This window comes from Pinus tabuliformis, chromosome 2_2 (assembly GCF_031772625.1).
Source record: "Pinus tabuliformis cultivar Carrire ecotype Pingquan chromosome 2_2, CPIR1, whole genome shotgun sequence".
In the NCBI taxonomy this organism is placed as follows: Eukaryota; Viridiplantae; Streptophyta; class Pinopsida; order Pinales; family Pinaceae; genus Pinus; species Pinus tabuliformis.
In genome coordinates this window covers 537,094,750-537,115,308 of record NC_142300.1, presented here as the reverse complement: position 1 = coordinate 537,115,308, position 20,559 = coordinate 537,094,750, and the positions used below count along the sequence as shown (strand labels likewise).

At 39.5% G+C, this 20,559-nt stretch overlaps 2 protein-coding genes across 2 annotated transcripts in view; both read right to left on the bottom strand.

Moving 5' to 3' along the window:
• Positions 1-8,174, bottom strand: part of TIP1 (Ankyrin repeat family protein with DHHC zinc finger domain-containing protein) — a 189,466-nt gene extending 181,292 nt beyond the window's left edge. Inside the window, exons 1-2 of the mRNA XM_089404877.1 lie at positions 7,664-8,174; positions 6,726-6,866 (exon numbers count right to left, since the gene is read on the bottom strand). Of these exons, the coding sequence (XP_089261003.1) occupies positions 6,726-6,866; positions 7,664-7,945 (423 nt within the window). The 5' untranslated portion in view covers positions 7,946-8,174. The remainder of the gene's footprint in view (positions 1-6,725; positions 6,867-7,663) is intronic.
• A 584-nt stretch (positions 8,175-8,758) lies between these two features.
• LOC149193723 (uncharacterized) overlaps positions 8,759-20,559 on the bottom strand; it is a 53,956-nt gene continuing 42,155 nt past the window's right edge. The window contains exon 2 of the mRNA XM_089407414.1: positions 8,759-9,499. Coding sequence (XP_089263540.1) covers positions 8,759-9,499 — 741 coding nt within the window. The remainder of the gene's footprint in view (positions 9,500-20,559) is intronic.

The window sequence follows — 20,559 nt, the reverse complement described above, 5'->3', positions numbered from 1 at the left end:
AAACCAAAGAATACAGATAAAATTTCTAACGGGTAATACTTAGAAATTTCAACATGGTATCAGAGGGTTGCAAATCACAAGAGAGCTAAAGGCGCCAGCTGAATCAAGAATTTGCAGTGAAAACAACTGTCCAGTGACAGAAGTTGTTCCTAGGCAAAGAGCAACAGAGAAGGGTTGACGCAGAGGACCTGCATCATCAGTTCGAGCCAGAGAGAGGCCAGCGCAGAGGCTGAGGAACGCAGAAGAGGTTCACGAAGAGCCACGCAGAGACCAGGAGGGTTGACGCAGTTGGCCAAGGGAGAAAATTAGCCTTGCCAAGATTGCGCAGAGCCTAGAGGCTCAGTTCTTCAATTGCTAGGGCATAGGAAGCTGTGGGCAGATCAGAGAGAGTGAAGTTAGTGGGGTGTTGTTGTTGCCGAGACGGAACAGCACCTAAGGGGGCAAAACCAAGGTAGAGGGAGTCGCTACCTAGGCAGATTTCTAGCCAAGAAATCCATATGAGTGTTGCAGGTGCATAGGAGATCGAAGAGGTGCGACTCAACAGTTGGCAGGCGGATTTCCAAGAGGGAAATCGAGATTCAGAGGGAGTCTAGCACAAAACTTCCAAGAGGGAAGTAGTGACTCAGAGGGAGTCGAAGAGAGAACTTCCAGGAGTGAAGTAGAGACTCGGAGGAATCGAAAAAGAAGAGCAGAGCGATGGCCAAGAATATACTGAGGGATCAGGACAGACTGGACGAGGCATCCAACTTTGTGATTTGGAACGCCAGGATCCTGTCCGTTCTAGATAGGCATCGTATCAAGGCCTTCGCCTTGAGAACCGTGGTGATCCCATTCAAACTAGCTGACAACGAAAAGTATGAGGATGCAATGGCCAAGGCAAAATGCATGATCCTTGATGGGGTCAAGGACCATGTGGTACAGCATATTGCCGAGAAGGACACGGCAAAGTAAATGTGGGACAGCTTGACGAAGTTGTATCAAGGCACTTCCATGCAAAGGAAGATGCTACTGGAGAATCAATTGCGGTCGTACTAGATGCAGAAGGGGGAGCAGGTAGATCACTTCCTCAACAGGTTGCAGGAGATTCCGGACCAACTGACTTCCATAGGGGCCACGCCGAATGAAGAATTAATGGTGAGGATCGCCCTAAACACAGTCTCCGAGGAGTGGGAGACATTCGTCCAAAGTATTTTGGGTAGAGCAATTCTTCCAGGATGGGAAGAACTATGGGCAGCTCTTCGCCAAGAAGAGATTAGATAGTAGACCAAGGCGGGAAGCAGCGACAAAGGAGCCTAGGTCAAGAAAGAGGAGGAAGAGGATGCAGCGCTAGCATCTATGGGGAAGCAGGAGAAGAGGAAGAAAAAGGACCTCTCCATGATAAAGTGCTTCAACTGTGGGGAACTGGGCCATTATGTGAACCAGCGTCCGAGGAAGAAGAGTAAGGGAGAGGCGTCTGACTCCAAGGCAGTGCCAACGAAGGCAAAAAAGGAGGTAGAGGATGATGACGATTGTGCCATGAGTGTTCAGGTACCTCTAGAGAAGAGGTAGGGAGACACCGAGCTGTAGTCAAGAAAACTACAAGCGATGTCAGTAGTTTGGTGGATCAGTTACTTACTTCTCAGTAATTGAGTTGCAGTGCAGTAGCAGTAGCAGTAGCACGATGCAGTATGATGAGAGGGAACTGCAGTGCAGATGCAGTGTTGGGAGAAAGGACCAGCAGCAGCACGGATGCAGAAGGAGTTGTCGTACAAATGTAGCAGTGGCAGTGGCAGAGCCATGGGCAGCAGTACAAGATGCAGCAGTGTAGAGGATGTTGGGCGGGGAGGTCTAGCATCAGCACAGGTACCGATGTCATATAATCAGGGTGATGCTCAATGTGGAGTATTACTAGAGCACAGTCCTCGCTAAGAGGGGGTGTTGATTTGGGGTCACATCGGATGTGCTCTAGCCATGAAAATTGGTGGAAAAGCTAAAGCACGTGATATCTCCAAGAGGCAGAAATAGTTTGGGCAGATTCTACCCGATTAAGGAGATATTAAAATAATTAATATTTTTAATAGAGTTCCTAAGTCTAAACTTAGGAAAAATAAAATATTAATGGTATTGATATAAAACTGGCATAAAAGGTTCTAAATGACATGGATCAACCAAATCTAATCTTAGCAGTTGATTAGAGATGTAATCTCAGTCGTTGAAGGATCAACAGGAAAAGTATAAGAGGATGCTTGAGGGTCAATTGGAGAAACACCAAAGTGATCATTCATTCGATTTTCTAGAGTGGGGTTTGCTAAGAAAAATCGAATCAGTGATTAGAGTTGGAGCGAGGGACAGTGAGTATGAGGCAGAGAGGCATAGATAGTGTCGGAAGACCAACACAAAAGCAGAGAGGCAAACGCAGAGTCAGAAGGAGCCATGCAGAGGCTAGCAGGGACTGCACAAAGGCCAGAAGGTCCTGCGTCATCCATGCAAAGGCTGCAAGAGTGACACAGAGAACCAGAGAGGCTGCGCAGAGCCTCAGAGGGCTGACATAGAGGCCAAGAGGGCTGACACAGTGCTTCAGATTGTGCTGGAGAGGGTTTCGTGGGGCAGACTTTCCAAATATCTACTTCCGAAGAGAGGTATTACTGCCATATTTGTTTATCTCTGTCAGGTGAGCCAATTTGGCACCCAATGTACTTTAAAAAGTTGCTTAATAATAAAACCCTCAGAACTGCTGCACTGGTTTTCCCAAGTTGAGTTTTTCCGGGGACAATTGTCCAAAAATAACGGTCACTTGTGTGTTTGTCTATTTATTTCCATTGTTGATCTGTCGATGGTTGACATTGTATTGTGTTTATTTCAGTGTTTATATGGTTAAATAACTTGTTAGTAATTAAACAAGTAGGCGAAATAAACCAGAGAATACAGATAAAATTTCTAACAGGTAATACCTAGGAATTCCAATGGAACTTACTAATTATCTTGATCTCTCATTGTACTCTGTATCGCTGCTAAACAATTGATTTCTAATAGAAGAAGCATTTGGTTGGGATTTCCCCTTGTGGGCTTTACCCTGGTCATTGGACCTAAATTCCCTTTGTCTCATTTTGTTCTTGGTTGTCTTCTATTGTGCATTTGATTTATGTTTTATCTACAATTGTTTATCTATTATTGCAGCATAAAGAAGTTTTGAAATAAGTGATTGTTACAGCATAGAACATCAGAATTTCAACATCGATCTAAATGGGCTTTGCTTGGTCTGGGCTGAGCACTCTGCTTTTCTACTTCATTCTCAGTTCCATTCTATTTTTGGGCTAACCGCCATGATCAGGAAAGGGGGCTTGTGACTCAGAAAATCTGAGATTGAGATTGGTGTGTGTCCTTAGTCATAAAAGGAGAATACAGCTTCCCAAGTCAAAGCAAAGCCCCGCATGTATTGAAGAAAGGTTGAGAGGATTTTGAGACCCTTGTAGGGAGAAGAAGAATTTTAGTAGAGTGATTTTGCGCTACAACAGGGTTAACATCTGATCACAAAACAAGGTAGAAGATACTAAGGTGAAAACGGTGGCTAATCCCATTGTTGCCATAAGTCAGATTTTCCTAGTAGGGTTTTGTACTAGGCTGCTAGATTTTGCAGAAACCGGTACTAAATCAGTTGTGACTCGTAGAAGATCGCCCCTTCTTTTATAAGGTTCTTAAAATTTTAGAATTAGGACATCTAAATCTATGATCAACCTTTCAGTTGCATCTCTATTTCATCTAAATCTATTGATCAACCTTTATTTCCCTTCCACATCTATGTTTTCAATTATTTTCGTTCATCCATTTTGCTCTTCTTTCCCACTTCTCCATTCTCTCTATCTTTCTCGTTTTGCTATCTAAGAACTCACACCTTTCTGACATTTATATTCCTCACCTATATTCCTGCACTTATTTCTGCAATTGGGTACTACACTTGCTTTGCTTTTCTGCTACAGACCAGAGTCTGACAATAGGCTTTTCTTTGTTGCAATTGGTAATTGGACTATTGAATGTAGATGTATGATGAGTTGTGTCTGCCATATATGGTGACTGGAGTGTGGATAAGTTTCTCTATTGAACATGGTTACTGAACCATCTGTTTCCAGCAAATTTGCCATTCCTGAATCATGATATCACTGCTATAAAGTAGAAATGTCCTCCTTTCTTCCTGTGCCTAGTGGTGCTTGTGCTCTGTGGCATTTCTGGGGTATTTAGGCAAAAATAACCTCCACGTCTCTGTAATCTGACCTAATTATTGAATAAAAAGCAGATTTGAATTGTGGTAGTTTATAAGGTTCATATAGAATAAATTCACTGTAAAGGAGTTCCGATATGCACAATGAATAGTACCAACAACCATGAAAGTGTGGATGTCATATGACAGAAGTGTCAGAACCAAGCATCAAGCAAAATCAAATAAGTTCAGAATAAGTCTCAACTTTTAAATGAGAAGAGATGCTGCACAATTAGAATGATGGATGTGAAAGTAGGTGCAGAAATAGGAACATCCTCAAAATTTCAAAAAAACGGGCAGGGAAAACAATCAAGGATCTAGAAGCTGATGCAGGTGCATATCACATAAGAATGCAGTATTCGAGTTAGAAGTATCCTGTAACTCTAACATAGAAAGACCCTCAAGAGGAATGCCCATCAGCTGTCACCAACAACAAAAAAAGAAAACCTTAAACCTTGTATGAGCATTCAAATCATGCATAACTTGTTCAAATTTCAGTTTTCCAATTTCTTCAATTATTTCAAATTTAAATAACAGTAATTATCACTTCCTATTGTGCCTATAACATGTGTATTAATGAATTTGAGGAGAAATAAATTGGTAGCCAGCTTTATTGAATTTCCATTAAAAGATCAAAGCAGCCCAAACAACTGCAAAACAAAATAAAGTGGCATGTAAGGCTGAATTGCTGCCATGAGTACAAGAATTGGGGGGGCGTTTGCCTAATAAGGCTATGACCATTGATTGTTAAATTACAGCACTAGGTGTTGTAATAGTCAGAACTCTTTTTCAAGGTAACCATATTGTGAATCAGCAATAGTTATGTGAGTAACCTACAATTAATTGAATGTTTTACAGAGATGGATTGAGTTGTCTAAAATGTATACCCTTCAAGAGGCCATCATAGTCAGTGCCATGCATCCAAGTCAAGTTTATAACTTCTATCAACAAGAGTTTTTAAGCATTTGATGTTGGATTATCTGTAAACTGTCATATTTTTCAGTCAAGTGTATGCTCTTCATTATAAGGTTAATCTCTGAAAGAAAGTGCAGTAACCAAGTATTGAGAACTCTGGCAGACCATCAACAGGTAATTGATAATTGGCTCTATGGTGCAATCATGGAATTTTGAGTCCAACCACATTGCTTTAAAAAACATTCTATTACCATGACAGAAAAATAAAATACTTAGGTCAAACCAGAACTGCCATGTTTTGCTAGAATAGAAATGTGGATTCACTGGAGATTCCGGACAAAGTTGAATAATTGTGAAGGAAATTGGAAAAGCTGGAATGTGCCAACAAAGAAAAAGAAGAGAACTAACAAACCATCAAACTGGTTAAAGAGACTGGAATGACTGGAGTGCAGGAAGTACATGGTCCTTGGAGAACTCTACCACAGGCCACTCATTATCAAAGAGGAGAAGGACAAAGTAGCCCTAATGGTGAACCCTCCCTGCATAATATGTGTCCCTCGATCTCCACTATCAGCTGACATATTGCAGGAATCTAGTACTTGGTATAATCCATCAATTTACAAAGGTTGTTTATCTTGGTATATGGATGCAAATCCATTCTATTGGTGTAGTCCGTAACCCATTCTTCTGGGCATTTTTTTGTGCAAGACAATGAAAGTCTAGTTATTAGATGAAATTCACTGCTTATCTGTTCTAATAGTATTTACCATTTAAAAGTCGTATGGTTCAGTTTATCGAGGAACCCTGATGCTACTGATGGGAGATCTGGACAGAACCCTTATTCTGAGAATCCCAACAGAGTTTGTAGATATTTACTTTTTGCTCTATATGGACCACGTTAATATAAATATCTCTTAGTTTCCCAGCAAAATACAATAAATACCAAGTTTTGCAAATTCAGCTTGCAATGACTAAATCTCCACTGTGGATTACTATGCAATTCTTGCAAGTCCAGAAAGTGGGGCTGAATGTGGCATGTCTGCACCATCTGCTGGAATAATGGGGCAGGGCTCCCTCCACCGTGAGCAAGTGCCTCCTGCTGACCCTCCAGTTCCTTCTGTCAAGTCCAGGAAATCTCACCCTTGTGATGGGAGACCACATCATAGAACAGGCTGAGCAGCATGAGAGAGACAGGACAGGCAACATAGCTATCCTCGCAAGCCTCCTCCACAGCCCTTGAACAATAAGTTTCTGATTCTTGCCATGGCCATCATGAAAAAAGAGAAACAGCCAATAATAATGGCTGGGGCACCACTGTACCTGACTCGAAGCAAGCTAATGATGGCAGGGGCATCAACCCCAATGACAAGGATGACACTCCTCCTGATACATATCTGGTCCCACCAAAGGCCTGGATGGTTATCTTGAACATGTGCTGTCTTTTTCTTTTGTGCCTCGTGGCAAGACTTTATAATTAATTTTGCTTGTAAATATTGAAAATATCAATAATTAAACAGATAATTGTTTACTAAACTTAAAATTTGCAAAGTCTGGCATATTTTATGAGAGTACTCACCCGGTATCCATGGAAATCGGCAGCATCCACCCGAGCACCTTCCTGAAGCAACAATTCAGCAACCTGTATCGCACCCCGCACAGAAGTCCAGTGCAGAGCAGTCTGACCAGTGTGATCCGTGGCATTCACATCCGCCCCATGCTGGTAAAAAAATTGCAATGTAATGATCAATGACGAAGAAATATCCAAACAACTGCATGGAAGCCAACCATCCCAATCCAAAGAAAATTGGGGCCAAAGCAATTCTTAATCGAAATTCTCTGAAAGTCGCATAATTCACAAGTGAAAATTCACATGTTAAGTACATCCTAATTTGGAATCAGGGTCTGCGTTCTGCGTGGGTGCAAGTAATTTTAATTCGGTATCAGAGTCTGTGATCTGCGTGGGTGCAAGAAATAATAATACGACAACAATCGATTTCGTTGCTATCTAACAATATATTCTACTCCACTGAAGCATTGAAATAATAATTAAACAGCTGAAAGAAAAAACAAGAAACCCAAGCAAATCATCTGAGAAGAAACCCTAAACACACCCAAAAAAAATATTAAGGTAACAGGAGCCAATTAAATTTTCCCATGCCAAGCATATGCCACTTAGGTATTAGTGTCTGTGTTTTGGGTTTGTTCAAGTAATAATACAACGAGAATAGATCGTGTGACACAATGAACTCCACTGAAACATTAAACTAGCACTAAAATAGCTGGAAAAAAAGAAAAAAAGGAAAAAAGAAAAAAAACATTGGAGTAAACCAAATGATCGGAGAAACCCCAAAACGGAAACAAAATCATCTTAGGCGACAGAAGGCAATTAAATATTTAACCACATTTGGCATGACGTCATATATTTCTCAGGAGATGAGAAACTACTAGTAAAACAGCCGATGAGATATAAAATTAAAGCCCTACGAACGAAGCAAGCAATGGTTCAAAACTGACCTCGATCAGATACTGAGCAGCTGCCGCGCGGTTATTTAAGGCAGCCCACTGCAGAGCATGATAGCCTCCCGCATCGGGGAGGGAGACGGAGCAACCCTCCTCTTCAACTAATCTACTCAATTTATCCAAATCGCCATAAGCCGATGCGGTGTAAACATCGTTCCTAACGCTCGCCTCCTCTTCTTCAATTCGGTTCGCTGTCCCGTTTATTGCAGAGGATGAGGAGGAATTTTGGTGCTCCTGAGCATCGGCATCCGTCACAACTTCGATCTCCGAAGCCATTTAATTCAGAGAAGTTCGAATCTCAGCGCTGCATTCTGTCGGTTTAGGACACGTATTTATAAAATTCTAACGGGCAGATCCATGCGTGAGTGCATTTCCAGACGAAACGGAGAATAAAGAAAAAGTTCCGGACTCTGAATCTTCCGATTCTGGTCTACTGCCATGCCCGGTGAGGGACTAGTCGCTTCCTTCGCATGAAAACCCTCGGTCGCCCAATCTTTGCAGAGTGGTCACATGAGGACGTTTTGTGGGCCCCACTGAGAAAATGAAAGGGTTGACTCGGCATGCGAGTGGAGGAATTTCCATTTGGTGTACTCATTTGACTTGTTGGCGTAACCACGGAGCAGGGTTTCCCCTCCAATAAAAGAAATTATCTTAAATTAAATCATAATGTTTGAAGATAATTTTTCCAGTAAATCAGATTATCATCAAAAAAATTGATGAATGTTCTGATCGATACAAGTTATATATATTAAAGAGAGGAAATTGCCAATTATAAAAAGGAATTAATAAACTATTATTATTCTTTTTAATAATTCTTAAAAAGCAAAAAGAAAATCTAATTATTTTAATAAAATATTAATCAAGAGAATAATTCATATATATATATAATAAATTAATAAATAAATAAAAACAAATAAACTAAATTAAAAACATAACCACATAACTAACTTAACATAAGAATGGGTTCCATAGGAACAGGGGTCAAATAGACACCTTTCATGTTTTTGGGTCCAACGTGTCTTTAACAGATTGGAGGGAACCATGAATGATGTTCAAGGGTCTAAAGGTTGAAGAGATCTTATGTTTCTTTCAAATAGAAGCAATCTTGTCAGTGGTACTCTGGATAAATGGAAGTTGAACATTGTCAACCAAATCCCTAGGGTCTTTCCTTGGTTTCGGACCTCTGCTCACATTTAAGAAAGCTCTCAGACCTTCGAGCTTACTATGGCCATTATTATCAAAGACTCTAAGAAGATGCATTTTCTCATTTTCCAAGTGCTCATCATTTGAAACCCTAAGAGCCCGAGTGGCCAATGTGTTGAGAACACGTACCTTTTGAGCTGGAAAATGATAAGAGCTAGCGCGAAGATAATGCTCTGTGTGGGTTTTCTTCCGAAAGACCTGGTGAAAGAAAGAGTCGTCATCCTTCTTGGAGATAAGAACGTCAAGAAAAGGAAGGCTACCATTAATTTCAGTCTTCATTGTGAACTTAATGGAGCTAGACAGATTATTCAGGTGCTGGAGGAAAACATCTAACTTCTCACGACCATGAGGCCAATTGATGAAGGTATCATCCACAAATCTTTTCCAAATCTTAGGCTTGAAAGGAGCAGAAGCCAAGGCTTTGGATTCGAAATCTTCCATAAAAAGGTTTGCAACTACCGAGGAGAGCAGGGAACGCATAGCAACCTCACAAGTTTGCTCGTAGAACTCACCTTCAAATCTAAAAAAGGTAGAGGTAAGGCAAATCTCTACCAATTTCGTTGTGTCTACATCTGTGATATGATTGATCAAATCAATATCCTCATTAATAGGGATATTGGTATAAAGCTAGACAACATCAAAGCTCACAAGAGTGTCATTCGGTTCAAATTTTAAACCCTTCAAATCATTGACAAAAGAGTAGGAATCCTTCACAAAAAAAGAAAATAGAACGACCAACAAGAGGCTTAAGCTTACGAGCTAAATACTTTGCTAGGAGATAAGTAGGCCCACCAATTGTATAAACAATGGGTCTAAGGGGGGTGCCTTCTTTATGAATCTTGGGAAGCCCATAAATCCTAGGCATGACAAGGTTGCTCTCAATAACCTTATGGATTATGGAGCCCATGATGCTACTAGGTTTTATGGCATTAGCCACAACCTTAGAAACTTTTTTAATGGGGTTTTTTCTGAAGCTTCCTGTAACTACTGCTCTTACACAAATGGTCTAACATCTTTCTTCTATAATCACCCATGTCCATGATAACCACTGCACCACCTTTATCCACTTTAGAATAACAATGTTAGGGTTCTTGTTAAGGGACTTAAGGGCTTCAAACTCATAAATGATAATGATAATTCGATATTAAAATTATGTAATAAAATTATTCTTTTAAACTATGGTGAATTGGTAATTAGTTAGAGTAATATAGGTAAGGTCCAAGATCAAACCTATAAGTGTCTGATTACTAATTATGAGTGTCTAAGGGGTGGCAGAGCTGGAGGGGTTATTCTCTGCCTCAATGGAAAAATCAAGCTATAGTATGCTTAGGGATTGAGGGTTGCCACCAACAATCATGTAGAATACCTTGCACTTTGGAAAGGTCTTGTTCTAGCAATTTCCATGAATATCACCAAAATTATGGTCTTTGGAGACTCCCTGCTTGTAATTCAGCGAGTCCTAGAAACTAAAAGGTATAACAAAAGTAACCCCCCAATCCTACAAATAATTTCAATCCAACTAAATCATTTTGAAGAGAGAGTTCATGTGCTTAGGCACTTAAATTCAAATACAAACACATTGGCAAATAAGTGGTCTCACATGGATCAAGGAGTTCTTAAAACAAATAATAGTTACATATCATTATGTCCATCGCCATAATAAGCATTTGCATAGTATTAGGTAATAGCTCTCCTATGAATAATTGGATTTGTTGTCAATATAAGGTTGCATTTGGGGCGCAACTAGAATCAATCCCATCGAAGAATTTATTGATACGCATTATGTTTGCATTTATGTGCCAAATATGGGCACAATTGTGATTGTACCTTTGCATTATTATCTGAAACAATTCCTCTACCTCTCATGCGCATAAGTGTATCCATCATATGGTAATAAACACATGTAAGTGGCTCTATAGGTTGGAAATCTCCATGGGGAAAGTCTCTCACTTAATTTGCCTTGGGTAGACTCTCCCTTCATCTCATCTTTGCATCAAGTTGCAACATTGGCAAGATTTCCAAGACATTCCTGGTCTAGATCGCATTCCTTTGCGTTTAATTGTTGCAAGAGGAATGAATAACGTAGGAAGAAACAACTTGTTTGGAGGCTAGATTATTAGTGCTTATATAATGCGAGGAGTTTGCAATTTGAATGCGCTGAGAGCATTGAGCAAAGGATCATCAGTTCGAGGGTTGCCCCATCTAGAGAAAACATTTTTTGTTTTAGTGATTTGAGGAATTTGTGTCTCCTTCAATGGCATAACTCCTTGTTTGGCCTTCCCATGGAACATATAGGTTCCTCGTCTCAACGTTACAAAAATGAGAACATAGGCCCCAAACAACTCCTGAAAGCTTTGGAAGGTTTAATAATTGCCTTGGATCATTGTTATGAAGTCGAGGAATTTGAAAGGAAGTTGTTCCAATTGCTAGTCAACACGCAAATTGAGACACTGCAAAGTAAACTTGATTGTTTGTAGAGAGAAGTTGGGATAGAGATGGTTGTCATCCACTAAAACTTGACGAGATCAAGGACAATTTCTCAGGTGGACTCTAGTTAGAATTGGCATACGTTGAACCCAACTCGAACCCAACTCAAGCCCAGTGTGGAAGAAAGGAACAAGAGCCCAAGGATCGGAGCATCATAGTTAACTGGTTGAATTAAAATCTGAAGATGTGACCTCTGTGACAATATTGTAAAATGCTTGGGCATTTCTTTTGATAATCTATGTCTAATGTTTTGTAAATATGTTATGTTTTAAGGAGTCTTTTACAAAGTCTATAGTAGGCATCTTTTTAGAACAATAGGCAAGCAATGTCATAAGCAGTGGTTCTCCATTTTGTGGTTAGTAGAAGGAAAGCTCATTTTGTGGACAGTAGAATGCAATCATTTTGGAATTGGATGTTGAATGTACGGGTTTTGGCCGAGAAACTAACTTTTATAATAGAAATCTATACTCATTTCTTTGAAAAAAAATAAAATAATAATTACAAGTGTCTAATTAAAGATGTTTGGTTTTTTTTTTTTTTTTTTTTTTCGTATTTTTCTAATTAATTATGCTTAAATTATTCTTCGAGAAAAAAGGATTACAATTTGGGATCTAAAGGAGAAGAGCTTGTTTGCAAATGCTTGATTGTCTTTATGGAGTCCCTCATGACAATCAATTTGCGAGGTTATGGGATCACTACTAGTTGATACCTCATTAAAGACATAATTTTCCACTTGATTATTAGTGACTTTATCTAAACTATAGAGTAAGAGATTCCAATTTTTACTTTAAAACAAATGAGCACCATTACACTTACCACCTTATAATTTTATATTAAATATTAATATATAATTCTTTTTATTAAACATAACTATTTGTAATTTAGTTAAAAACTAAATATTTAATTATATTTTTTTATACCATTAATTTTTTTAATATAATTATATACTTTTTTTTTCACCAGTGGGAAAATTTATCATAACTCAGTGGTCAAATCAGCAGTCCATTTCTAGTTGTTATCCGCGAATGCAGGTTGACTCATCACCGTTATTCAACGAAAACCATGCCACTTGGAATAACCTGTTGGTGATCCGTAAGGGGGCAGGGTTTTACTCCTACCAGATATCTCTGGGTCTTGGACCGTTAACATGTTTCCTTACATCCGAAGAAAACAAGCTCTTAACCAAACATAAATAATTTTAAAACATACTCCAAACCCAATATATATATTATTAAATTATAAAATAGTTCTATAAATTTTAATTTTAAAATAAAAACGTATACTTAACTTTTAAGTCCATTAAAAAAAACTTTTAAGTGCATTTAAAAATAATTATATAAAAAATTAAATAGGCACACATGTATATAATTGAAATACATTATAAAACACATATCACCACGTGGTAATATTGTCGGAAACTTCTTCACTTAGAAATGGCGTGTGGCGTAGCGTTGTGAGATGCCGTGGAATTTTGAGACATAGACTTGTAGAGCATTGCAACCTTTTACCAGGTAGTATATATCCACTTTTTAATGGGGAAATCTATTTTACTTGGTCAACGAACTTCGACGGATGAGACAGCATTATTTTTTTTATTTTAATATTATATATAGATATGGTTTAGGATTTTTTGTGTCTCTTGTTTAATAAGGTTGGATTTAATATTTAGAAACAATGTTTTTGTTTTTGAATTTATAGTTTTATTTATTAATTTATTAAAATTTATTTGTTAATTAGTATTGAGGATAATTATTATTAATTATTGTTTACGAATGTTTATTGTTATTTGAGAAAAATATGTCACTTGAAATAATTTAATGGAGTTCATCAAAAGAGAGATTCATTCTTATTAAATGTTTTTGGATGTTGGTTCAATTACATGTTTCTTTATGTTTAAGGAAGGCACACTCTTAACCAATTAAAAGTAGTTTTAAGTCTTTCTCCACGACCAAAAGGTGGTTTGAGCATAAATAATATTCACAAGAAAGTCAGTACCTTGTATTGCCATTGTCGTAAATGCAACGATGGGGTCGTAGGCTTTCAAGGAGAGCATATATCCTTGGTCCTATATATGAGACCAATTAATACCTATAGTTGTAGTTAACCTCTTGCCTCAAAAGCTAATTTGTAGGCCATCTTCTTTAATATTTATCTATTTTGATTTATAAAATTTAAACTTTTATTATAGTTATTTATCTAAAAGAAATATATTATCCTTTTTTTTCTATTTTTCCCCGAGGAAAAATCATAATTTTATTAAGGAAAACAAAATTACATGTTGTTGACGCTCATAGAGCATTTAGTCAAACCAGTCAAAATTAGTGCTCACATAGAAAGAACTAAAAAAACAATAAAAATAAACAACTCCTAAATGGAAGAACTTAGTTACCATTTTCTTCCTTTTTTATTTTCTACCTTTCTTCATCCTCCTCGATTTTGAGTGGTCATTACAAGTGCTAGTTAGCTCTCTCCATTCATCCTTCGATTTTCTTTATCTGAATCCGAACTCGAACTCTCACAGGAACATGATGTCGTTTGAAACCTCTCGTCTCATTTTCTTCAAGGATCTTCTCTTGCTGCATTGTTGGGACTGGGATTCTTGCTGCTTCATCATGAGCTCCTCCATTTGCTATGCTTTCTTGTGGATTCTAGGTTTCTTCATTTATAGGGAGAACCATTTCCTCATCATCCTCTTCTTCTTTAGATTGTTGCTCTGGAAATTTCCATCCCTTGGGTTTCTTCACTTGTTTCTTTTTCCTTCTTGGATCTTTCTTGGCCATAGGACATGAGTTTTGTAGATGTCTTGTTTGTCGACATATTCAACATCTAAATGTCATGTTTTCAAAGTCTAAAATTGTGTCCAACACTGCTTGTTATGTGTCAAGAGGATGTGATCTAGCAATCCTTTGTTGAGGTCCACCTCCACACAAATTATGGCGAAAGTGTAGATTCCTTCTTCAGTTCTTTGTGTATTTGTCTTTATGTACCTCCCTAATAGATTCCCAAATCCTTCTAGCACTTTATGGTGCCATAAATGAAGAGGGAGATTATGCAATCTAACCCAAACCGACATTCTGGATACCACCATTGTATTGGCATCAAATTTTGGGAACCATGGGGTGAGAAAAAGTCTCGCATTACCCCAAAACCATGGGCCCTCTCGTAAGATATACTCTCTTGCCTCTGATGATTCAAACTTTACTATGAAGAAACCCCTAGAACATAGGTGGATATCACAATTAATTATCCATGTTGTGAAGATCAAGTGAAATAGATCCATTAGTTTTGGCTAGAAAGTGTTGAATCTGCTTATGACTGCCTGGAATTCGAAGATTGTACGAAGATCATTTGTGTAACCCGCCCTCCTCCCACACCTAACCAAGTAACCGACCAACTGGGGTAAACATGTGACGAGAGAGGCCACTATAAGGGATTCAACCTCCTTGGTGACCTTAAGGAAATGGAATTGATGGAACACATCAACCAGATCGTACACATCACCAACAACAACACCGTGAGGTATCTCAACCACTCAGACATCCTCCCCCTGGGTCCCACTGATATTTTATGTGTCTTAACCTCTAGACGCTCTCATGTTATAGGCATGCCAACATCCAGGGACCTCTGGACGTTCTCACAGGCCTACAAGCCAACGTCCAGGGACTTTTCCCAGCAGACCTGTGCCAGCATCTGCGGAATTCATGGCACTTTTCTAGTCTAGAATTCCGGCCACTGCCCAAAACTTGTTATAACTTTGACAATCCATTAAAGACGAGATGACAAGGCTAATAAACCAGAAATAACCCTTAGAACTAAGCCTGCCCATCCCCAACTGGGACTGACATTCTGTCAAACACTTGGAATCAAAGCAACCTACAGGTCTACAATACAAGACAGAACATGAATGACTGAAAACACTTATGAAACATGACAAGAAGGATCCACCACCTCCTCCATTGAACTGTTATAGCATTAATTAGGTCTTGCATCCATCAATTTAACAATGACAAGTAAATACATGAGATAACCAAGACATGAACCAGTCAATTAACCATGCTTATAACCAGCATAAAGCCATGTAAATAATAGAGATATAATAACCATTAAATCCACATATAAACAAGTGAAAAAGCAAGAGAACTTAGCTTTCATTAATCATAGGCAAATCCAACTAGGTTCGGAACTTCCGCGTGCCACTCGACCGTAGACATGGCTGAACCAAATCTTTCTTCCAGTTAGTCATTCCCATGCCATATTCCAAGCATGAATGTGGGATCTCATGGATAAACCAATTAAAAAATAACCAAGGGAATCCATAGGTTATACCACCTCCACCTTCACCAAACCATGATCACACCAAACTGGTGCTCCAATCACAATCGAACCAAACTTGGAATGTCATCTGAAATCCATCATTATCCTTGAGGAATTTTATGTCTCCTTGTCTCTCAGACTTTACCGCAATCCAATACTAGATCACTAGGCCATAAACCGAGACTTCTCCCTCATGCTTTACCATGTATCCCGCTAAAACCGGTCAAGGGATTCCTATGCCTTTGGGAATGAATCTTGAGACCACCTCCGCCCTAGATTTTAAAATCCATCCGGCAAACTAAAGCTCAAAATCGAGATAAACATCCCAACATACCATGGCATCTGGAAAAAATGCAAGGCTAGGTTGAAAACCATTGTCATAACCCGACAAAACCATGCCACTGATAGCAAGAGAACCATACACCAACATGCAAAGCCATGCATGTCAAATCTAGTGAGGAAGTCACACATGTAATGTGTTACCTTCAAGTATTCCTGTTGACGCTGCATGATCTCGCTCTTCCTTCCTTGATCCTTTCTTTCCTTCCTTTCCCTTTGCTTGATTTTCCTTCCTTGATCCAAAGCTAGAGTGCTCCAAGAAAACTCTAAGTGACAAAGAGTGAGAGAGGGAGAATAATGAGAGAAGTCCAAAACTTGAACTGACAAAAGGTTACCAACTGATCCTGAGAAGCCTTTTTATTAATGAGGCCTCTATTTTCTTCATTTTCCATTATTTTCCTTCAATTTCCTCCTCACATGCAACCTGTGACCTTTCACCTTAGTTTTCTCCTAATTTCCTTTATTTTCATAAATAAATGTGCCAAAAATTCCTTTCAATGCCTTTGCCTTAGCCTTTGCCAATTCCCTTAGCCAAAAATACATCCAATGATGCCCACTAGGATATCTTTGTCCAACATTCAGCTTGGAATAAGTGTCCCTTAACCGTGGTCTTATTTTTCCTTTATTAAATTTTATTACATGAACTTTTCACCAGGGTTGTTACAGAACCCTCCCCCTTGGGGAACACCGTCCTCAGTGTTAAACCACACCAAGACCTTAGCAAAATCGCTGAAAAGCAAACATACTTCCCATGGAGCTTTATAACTTAGCTCGTTGCAGTATTTACAATGAAAGACCTGCTCAAAAGCAAAACATCATGATAACATGACAATATAACAACCATATTGCTTATTGGAGCTTTATAACTTAGCTCATGGTGGTATTTACATCCATATATATACATACACCAAAAAATCAGAAAAAACATATGCCAAACATATACCAAATATTAAACCAAAACTGCGTTGCCTCAACCGGCAAACAATGAAGGATACAAGGTCCGCATCTGATCCGCCATCTCCCATGTAGCTTCTTCAGGCCCAAAGAACTTCCACTGCACTTTAACTTCCTCTATGGCTCTGTTCCTAAGCATGAGATGCTTTCACTGCAATATGCACTGAGGTTTTGGCTGGAACTCTCCTTCTTGCTCCACCTGCAATACAGACCAATCAATAACATGATCAACATCCTTTATATACCTCTTAAGCAATGAAATATGGAAAAGATAATGGAATTTCACTGTTGGAGGCAATGCAAGTCGATAGGTCGCTGGTCCAATCCTCTCAAGAATCTCAAAAGGCTTGCAATACCGTGATGACAACTTGGCACATGATCCAATCCTGAAAGAGCTCTTCTTGGGTTTGATGCGCAAATACACATGCTCCCCAACCTGAAACGCCTTGAACACCCTGTGTTAATCCGCATAACTCTTCTGTCTATCATGTGCTACCTTTAGATTCTTCTTTATGACCTGCATTTCTTGCTCCATGTCTGCCAACATATCCGGCCCAATAAGTACCCTGTTCACTGGATCACTCTAGTTGATGGGAGTGTTACAAATATGTCCATACAATGCCTCGAAAGACTCATCCTTAATGACTCCTGATAACCATTGTTGTATTCAAACTCGACCAATGGAAGATACTCCTCACATTTCCTCTATTGATGCATCACATACATCCTCAACATGTCCTCCAATATCCTGTTGACCCTCTCTGTCTGTCCATCTGTCTGCGGATGATAAGTTGTATTGAAGGCCAACTCTGTACCTAAGCCTACAAGTAGTTATTCCAGAACTTGGAAGTGAACTTTGCATCCCTGTCCGACACAATATTCTTTGGAACACCATGCAATCTCACTATCTTTCTAATGAATATCTGTGTTACCTCACTCGCGAAATATGTAGTCTTCACTGGAATGAAGTGAGCTACCTTACTCAACCTGTCAACCATGACCATAATAGAATCATGTTGTCTCACTATCCTCGGAAGACCTATAATTAAATCCACGGAAATGACCTCCCATTTCTATTCTGGAATCGCAATAGGTTGTATTAAACCACCTAGATGCTTGCATTCTACCTTTACTTGCTGACAATATAAGCATCTAGCCACGAACTCTGCCACTTCCTTCTTTAAATTCAACTAATAGTAGAACTTCTTCATCGTCGTCAATGTATTTTGATATCCAGGATGACCTGAGTATGGCTTGGCGTGAAACTACCTCAAGCTAAGCTTCTTGAGCTCACTGCAATTCGACACATATATCTTGTCCCTGAATGTCACCAAACCATCTGCCGTGAGACGATAATCTGCATCGTGATCACCAGTACCTGTACCTGTACCTATATCTACACCCACACATGTGACTTTACCTACACATGTACATGTACCTGTACTCTGTTGTAACCTGTGCATGATCTCCATGTACTTGTCATCTTGTTGTCCTGAGTGCAAGATCCTATCATGTAGCTATGTCCCATAAGAGCTCATAACTACTATATGATTTACATGTACCTTCCTGCTAAGAGCATCTGCAAACCAGTTCTCCTTCCCTTTGATGTATCTGATATCGAATTCGAACTCACTGAGGGCAGCCAACCATCTAGCTTGCCTGGAATTCAAATTCGGCTGGTCAAACAAATACCTCAACCCATTGTGGTTGCTCATCAGTACAAAGCTCCTGCTAAGAAGATAATGCCTCCACATCTTCAATGCATGTATGATGGATGCTAGCTCAATATCATGCGTTGGATAGTTTTGCTTGTGCTCATTCAATTTCCATGACTCATAACACACTACCTATCCTTCTTACATGAGAACTCCACCAAGTTCTCTCTTGAAAACATTTGTACACACTACAAATTGTTGATTTTGGATAGCATCGAATGTTATCTAGCCACGAAATTTTGGTGGAGAGGCTAAGGCACATGAGATATCCAAGACTTAGAAATCGTTTAGATAAATTCCACCCGGATGAAGAGATATTAAAATAATTAATATTTTTAATGAGCTCCTAAGTCTAAGCTTAGGAAAATTAAAATATTAATGTATATTAATATAATATGGGTGAGAAAGTTCTAAGTGACAAGGATCAAGCCAGTTATAATCTTAGGTGTTGATTAGGGACTTAATCTCGGTCATTGATTCATCAATGGGAAAAGTATAAGAGGAGGCTTGAGGGTCATTTGGAGACACACCAAGAGAAATCAGTCAGTTCGATTTTTTGGGGCAAGGTTTGCTAAGGAAATCGAGCAAGTGATAAGTTGTAGTGAGGGGCAGTTCGACAGGAGGTCGAAGAGTACATAGAAGAGAGGCAACGCAGTGTCGGGAGAGACAACACAAGCCCAAGAAGGGCTAACGCAGAGGCCGTAGGAGCTGACGCAGAGGGCCGTAGAGGCTGACGCATAAGACGTAGAGGTTGATGCAGAAGTCGTAGAGGGCTTCAGAGGTAGTGCTAGGAGATTCTGTGGGCAAAACTAGGAGTTGATCAGCAGAACCTGAGCCGAGAGAGGAAGACGAAGATCCTAAAGGAGTGACGTAGTTCCATAGCAGTGCTTGGAGCAGCTTTCATTGTCCATTGTAGGGAACAACCGGAGTCATTGTGGGGTTTGATCATCCGGTTGCTAATTTGTCAAAATATCTGTCTCTGGATAGAGGTACTACTGCCAAGGAAATTCTCTGTTGGGTGAGCCATTTCTGGCACCCTAGTTGTATTCACGAAATCTGCTTAATAATACAAACCCTCTATATGTTGCACCGGTTTTCCCGAATTGGGTTTTCCCGGGGATGCTTGTCCAAAAATAACGGTGTCCCTTCTGTTTTTGTTTCTTTTTATTTCAGTGCATGATCTATATATGTGTGAAGGCTACAATAGTGTTTCTTCGATATTTATGCAATTAAATAACTTGTTAGTGTAAAGAACAAGTAGGAGATTGTAAACCAGTAATTGCAGTAGGGGTTTCTAATGTGTTAGATTCAGAATTTTTCACATGGTATCAGAGCAATTGCAGATCATAGGCGACTGAAGACACCAGCCGAGAAATATGAGAATTTGCAGCAGAGAAGCAGTTGTCCCAAGAGACGACATTGTTCCAGAGCTGAAGAGGCTAGAGGAGGAGTGATGCAGTGCAGAGAGTGTGATGCAGAGGCTCACGTAGTGCCTGCGTCAACATTCTGAGCTGGGAAGGGAAGATGCAGTAGCTGGGAGGAGCCCACACAGTAGCTGCGTCAGCCATCAGGGCCAACTCAAAGGCAGAGGAGGGCAGATCAAGCTCATGTAGAGCCACGTCATCTTTTTGAGCCAGGAAGGATTGACGTAGTTGGTCGGGAGGAGCAATTCAACCCACGCAGAGATTACGCAGAGCCTGAAGGGCTCAGATTCTTCGAGTTGTCAGGGCTAAGGGAGTTGTGTAGATTTTGATTTGAGGAGATGGTGGGACGTCGTTTCTGTCAGTACATAACAATGTCTAAGGAGATTGAACCAAGGTAGAGGGAATCACTACCTTGACAGATTTATAGCCAATAAATCTAGATTAGGGTTGCAGC